The sequence below is a fragment of the Limulus polyphemus genome, unplaced genomic scaffold (genome assembly GCF_000517525.1).
Source record: "Limulus polyphemus unplaced genomic scaffold, Limulus_polyphemus-2.1.2 Scaffold1881, whole genome shotgun sequence".
Classification (NCBI taxonomy): domain Eukaryota; kingdom Metazoa; phylum Arthropoda; class Merostomata; order Xiphosura; family Limulidae; genus Limulus; species Limulus polyphemus.
In genome coordinates, this window is record NW_013667491.1 from 18,306 (window position 1) to 24,153 (window position 5,848).

At 29.7% G+C, this 5,848-nt stretch overlaps 1 protein-coding gene across 1 annotated transcript in view; it reads right to left on the reverse strand.

The window, feature by feature from the left end:
• Positions 1-1,145: 1,145 nt before the first annotated feature.
• LOC106465239 (vasculin-like protein 1) overlaps positions 1,146-5,848 on the reverse strand; it is a 59,762-nt gene continuing 55,059 nt past the window's right edge. The window contains exon 12 of the mRNA XM_022393112.1: positions 1,146-1,727. Coding sequence (XP_022248820.1) covers positions 1,590-1,727 — 138 coding nt within the window. The 3' untranslated portion in view covers positions 1,146-1,589. The remainder of the gene's footprint in view (positions 1,728-5,848) is intronic.

A 5,848-nucleotide genomic window follows, 5' to 3' on the forward strand; every position in this document is an offset into this window, starting at 1 on the left:
TTAAAACCAAAAGAAACATATACAGACTTAAATTATGGACGAAAAAATGAACGGGCTGCTACGTTCTGAAAATGAGTTTTCAATATTGCTTTACTTCAGGAAAATGTCAGGTTTAATTATATTCAACTACTTTATTATTATTTTGAAAATCTAGGTAAACACACAGGTATTCCTAACCAAAACTTACTGAAGCTTTGACTATAAACCAGGACTGCTTTAAAACCGTAATTTTATGTTTGCGTTCAGTTTTATGTAAGCCCACTTTAGATTGTTTGTAATTAAGCACAAAGCTACACAATGGGCTATCTGTGCTCTGCCCACCACGGATATCGAAACCCAGATTCTAGACATACCGCTGTGCCACTGGGGCCACACTTTACAAGACTGTGCAATGATGCTTGTGTGGATTTTTTTTTCATGAATGTTTAAGACTGTAAATAATAAGTTTACCTTTAACCAATTGTATGCAACTTGCTATGTTTCAAACTGGGATTTTACCAATTTTTGCACTCATATGAATGATAAAGAACCAGATTGGTTTTTTACCTAGTCTATATTGCCTGTGCTTTTGTCTTGTTTCAACCTGAATTTTCCTCTCCTGTCTGCCTTTTTTGAGGTGGGGATAGTTTCTCTTTTGTATTCTATCTTCAATTTTATTTAAACGTTAGATTTTTGTGTATCTGCTTGGATTCTTACGTGAATGCTAAGTTTAGCTTATTATCTATTGCATTCTTTACTGTTTTAATGATTTTTTAGCAAATTTGTGAACTGATTGATGATCTATTTGGTTGCTTGTTAGTAACTTAAATTGTTATATGTATTGTTTTGTTTAATTAATTCATTTCTACACTCTTAATCATTATATTTTTCAAATTAAATGATGTTTCACTCAGAGCTGCAAGAAAGATGTGATTGTCAACTCACAATACTTACTTACCATGATAGAAATTTATTAATTTATTTTCCAGACTACAGAAAGACAACCAAAAAATAACTGTCTCATGTAGGTGAGAAATATTATGTTTTGTGAAATAAAATCTTTCTATGGAATGTCAGACATAAAATTTTTTTTGTTTCTTACCATAGAAAAAAAATTTTGTAATTAACAAACACTTCCAGATTGTAAATAACTGTGAAATGTTTACTTTGCTAATTGATTGATAAAACTGTCTTATGTATGTATAGCCTCACACTAATGAAGTAATTTTCCGTTATGTATCACCATATGTGTACATAAAACAGCAACTGCATATTTGTCACTGTTTTAACTCTTGACAAATGGTATGTCTCAAAAACCTTTTATTTTACAGTTTTCATATTAAGATTTTTTAAACTTTTCATGTACACGAAACAACCTTAAAAAGAATTTAAAAATACAAGTAACAGTTTAAGGGTTACATCAGTGAAATAAAAGTAAGCATTATTCTATTTGCTAAGCCTTACAACAGGAATTTTGTTGAACTTCTGACTGAAGTATCACAATGAAAAACTTTTGTTTCCCTAGTATAATACACCTTGAAAAGATGGAAACAAAAGTACATGTAAGAAGTTATTATACCAAACAACAAGCAAAATAGAAAACAAAAAGATCAGTCAGAGTCAGTGTCTGATGAGCTGGACCAGTTTGTTTCAACAGAAAGAACATTTTTGAATTGTGGAATGTGCCCGGGGCTCCAACTGCGATGGAAATTTCTCTGTATTCCATTCTTCCCCTCATTCATTTGAAGCTATTTTAGAAATGAAAAATGAAACGTTTTACAAAACCACATTTAACATGTTTGCCTGCAAAAGATAACAGTTACTATTAATTAAAGTTTACCTTACTGTACACAACAAAACAAAAGTTTTATCATTTTATAATAAAAAAATTTCATTTCAGTAAATAAATAAATATATATATATATACATAAAACATTCCATCTTTAAGCCTTTATTACCTATTTAAATGTCAGGTTTTCAATGTTATTCATACTCTATGCATTTCAGCGATAAAATAGCTTAAATAGATATTTTGGGTGTCAGCCATGTCTATTTTGTACCTGTAATGACTTTAAAACGTTCAGTATCTGTAAAATATTTCAAAAAGTTTAAGACAATTTTATTATTTACTCTCACATTTACAAGTATAAAAATAATAATGTTATATGTTTATTAAAAAAAACTGACCAGATGGCAGGATAATAACTGAACATAAAAAATACTAAGTAATTTTGCCTCATTAAAAAATTTTGATAGGCATAATACTGTAAAAGGTCAATTTCTCCTACACTGACTTACAAAACACTGCTTAAGAAACTCCCTAAATTAAATGAAAAACATACATTTCAAGCTTGTGCCTATCTTTTGTTATTGGCAAATTCTTCAGAAAGCAAATAAATCTGTACTTTTTTATGATATAGCCCGATGTTAAATATAACAAAGAAATTATTTATGTTTATAAAAGAAGTTTTTCAGGAGAGCAATCAAAATATGAAAAATTTCCTTTGAAAAGTGTTTTCAATGCCAAAAAAGGTGTAGTTACATGTAAACTATCGGATAACACCGAAAGACCCATCTACATATGTTTAATTTCTATGTGACTTCATACTATTGGTTTGCTACAAAAGTACTCAAATTTTCAATAATACTTATTAAAAATTAGTCTAAAACTAAATATTAATTAGTTTAACCCTTTGCAACACAATAGCTGGTACAATGCCACCTCTGGCACATGGCACGATAATTATAGGACCTTTTAAAACAAAACAATTGATTTTCTTTATCAATTTATGATTTATCTATAATAATAAAAGGGTGTGTCTGTGTGTAACTGCCATAAATGCAAAAGGAAAGAACCAAGAAACCTTAAATTTTGCACACATACTAAGTGGACCTTGAGGGTATACACCTGGGTATTATTACTTGTCTACGTTCGTACATGCAAATTTTTTTTGCGAAACACTACATAGAAAAGAAATGTGTCCTCCATGAAATGTTAGTGTTTTAACTATTACGGGATGTTATCGAGTAGTTTTTAACTATTATGGGATGTTATAGAGTAATTTTAACTATTATGGGATACTATAGATTGGTTTTAACTATTATAGGATGTTATAGTGTTTAACTATTATGGGCTATTATAGTGTTGTTGTTTAACTATTATGGGCTATTATAGAGTTGTTGTTTAACTATTATGGAATGATATAGAGTGGTTTTTGAACTACTATTGGATGTTATGGTGTTATATATAGTGTTTTTTAAACTATTATGGGCTATTATAGAGTTGTTGTTTAACTATTATGGAATGTTATAGAGTGGTTTTTGAACTACTATTGGATGTTATGGTGTTATATATAGTGTGTTTTTAAACTATTATGGGCTATTATAGTTGTTGTTTAACGATTATGGAATGTTATAGAGTGATTTTTGAACAACTATTGGATGTTATGGTGGTTTTAAATTATTATCAGCATATAGCCTGTCAAAAATGACGTGGCAAATACTACCACCTCACCCCATAGTACATCCTAACCTCACATTTCTTAGCCAAATAAAAATAAATAAATTTTGCAAAATCAAGCTTGACCAACAAAGAGGCAAAAAATGGGATGTTATACTGTTGTGAAAGCTTTCATGCTCCTTTTTTTGGTAATGATCAACAATATATGTCGTAGCTCAGCAACAAAACTATTATGGGATGTTATAGTGTGTTTTACCTATTATGGGTTGTTATACAGTAGTTTGTAACTATTATAGGATGTTATAGTGTAGTTTTAACTATTATGGGATATCTTAGTGTAGTTTTAACTATTTTGGGACTAGCCTATAGCCCGTCAAAAACGACAGGGCAAGTACTACTGCCTCAACCCCAACCCATAGTATACCCTAACCTCACATTTGATAACTAACTGAAATAAATAAATAAACTTTGTGAAATCAAGCTTGACCCAAAAAAGAGGCAGAAAAGTGAAGTTGAGGCAATCAAATGTCGGTAAATTATTTTTAATGAGGCAAACTAGCAAAAAACCACATAGGAAAGAAGTAGTTCCTTATATATCAACTTCTAATATATAGAAAAGCCAGTGCATTTGGGTAACAATGTGTTCCAACAGTGGCTTTTATGTCATGTTGCTTAGCAACAAAAGTATATAGGTCATACTTTTATGCTAAAATGGGTTCAGAATACACACACTATCAACCTAATAACATGAGTGAAGCCGGGTACTTACACTAGTACTAAGATAAAAACAACTATATAATGTTGCTATTTACTACATTGTCACACATGACTGTTGACATGAAAGCCAGTTTTTATACATATACTAATAGTAGGCCTAATAGCATCATGTACTAAGCCTTTTTGTTGGAAGAAATGATGCAATAAAAATTATCTTTAGTATTAAAATCAAGATAAATAGTAATTATCTCACTCTGCTTAAAAATAATATAACTCATCAATATTCTCGCTTAACTTTCATGCACTCGAAACAGACCTCACAATTTGTCCAAGAGTGAAATACAATACTTGGGTTCATAATGGCTCCGAGTTATAAAACCTTTGTTTTAGACTTGAAAAGTGTGATATTAACAACATGTGCATTTGAAATTTTGTACCACTATGATAAAAATGTACACTTCAAGTTTCCCAAACTCTACCAGTTTCAAGTTTCAGATAAGTAATGAAATATTAAAACTAGAGCTGCTAATCAATTAATTGTTGGCTTTATTAATCGATTACATTCAACTAAATTATTATTCTTAAATGGCTAAAGAAAAGCCCAAAGAAGCATTAAGTATTCCCACATGAGCTGGCTAGATAAAACCAAAACAACTTATAAAGCTATCAGTGGTTAGAGTGCCCATATTTGGGATCACAGGTTCAAGGGTTTGAATTCTGGTTGTGATGCATACAAAATGTCTGATATAACACCTAACAACAGGCAGAGAATTCACTGGTTGAAACATTGTGAAAATAATAATACACATAATAAAGACAAGAATAATAGTCAGAATAATTATATCATTAGTAATACTTTCAATAAACATTACAAGTTTTTGTACACAAAATATATTTTTTTACTTAAATATTTTTACTAAATATTTGTCCATGAATAAATGGAATCAGAGTGTTGTCTGCTTTGAGTGCAAAGTGATTCATATTAAGATTACCCTTTTTTCATTCTAGAATGATTGCAATTGTTTATCCTAAATAGCTTATAGCTCATAACATTATACATCTGTTTATACTCAATATTATTGTTTTATTGCACTTTTACCTGTGTCTAACTAATAATTCTGCTACACAAGTTGTGAATCACTCAGAAAATGCATAGCTCACATTACCGTATTGAAGGACATAACACATGAGCTACTCGCAAGCATACCTCGTGAAGAATTTCTATTATTATTATTTTTCATTATCTTACCTATTCAAACCTAACAAGTTTTTAATTTTTATATTTTGGTTACTTTTATAATAATAAATACAGAATATAGCTGAAAAACAAGTAATATATCACCTGTAACATTTTTTTTTTCTTGCTGATGGTTGCTGATAAAATTTAAGCCTACTTTTTTTTGATACTCTTGGTACAAGTACACTAAGTAATTTTTATTTAATTAAATAATGTCCCTAAAAACTCATAATAATAACTCACATAAAAAGCATACATTGTCTTATAACTATCATAATTTATTAGGCTTTCTAACTATAGCATAAGAGCCTTTAATAATTTATACACCTGGAAAAAAGTTAAGCACCCCCGTGTTTTTTCAAGTGATTCAGATTCGACGTTCTTGTGACTGATTATAAATTACCATTCAATCTAAACGTGTTTATCAAATGAAATTATGCATTATTGGGCACAAG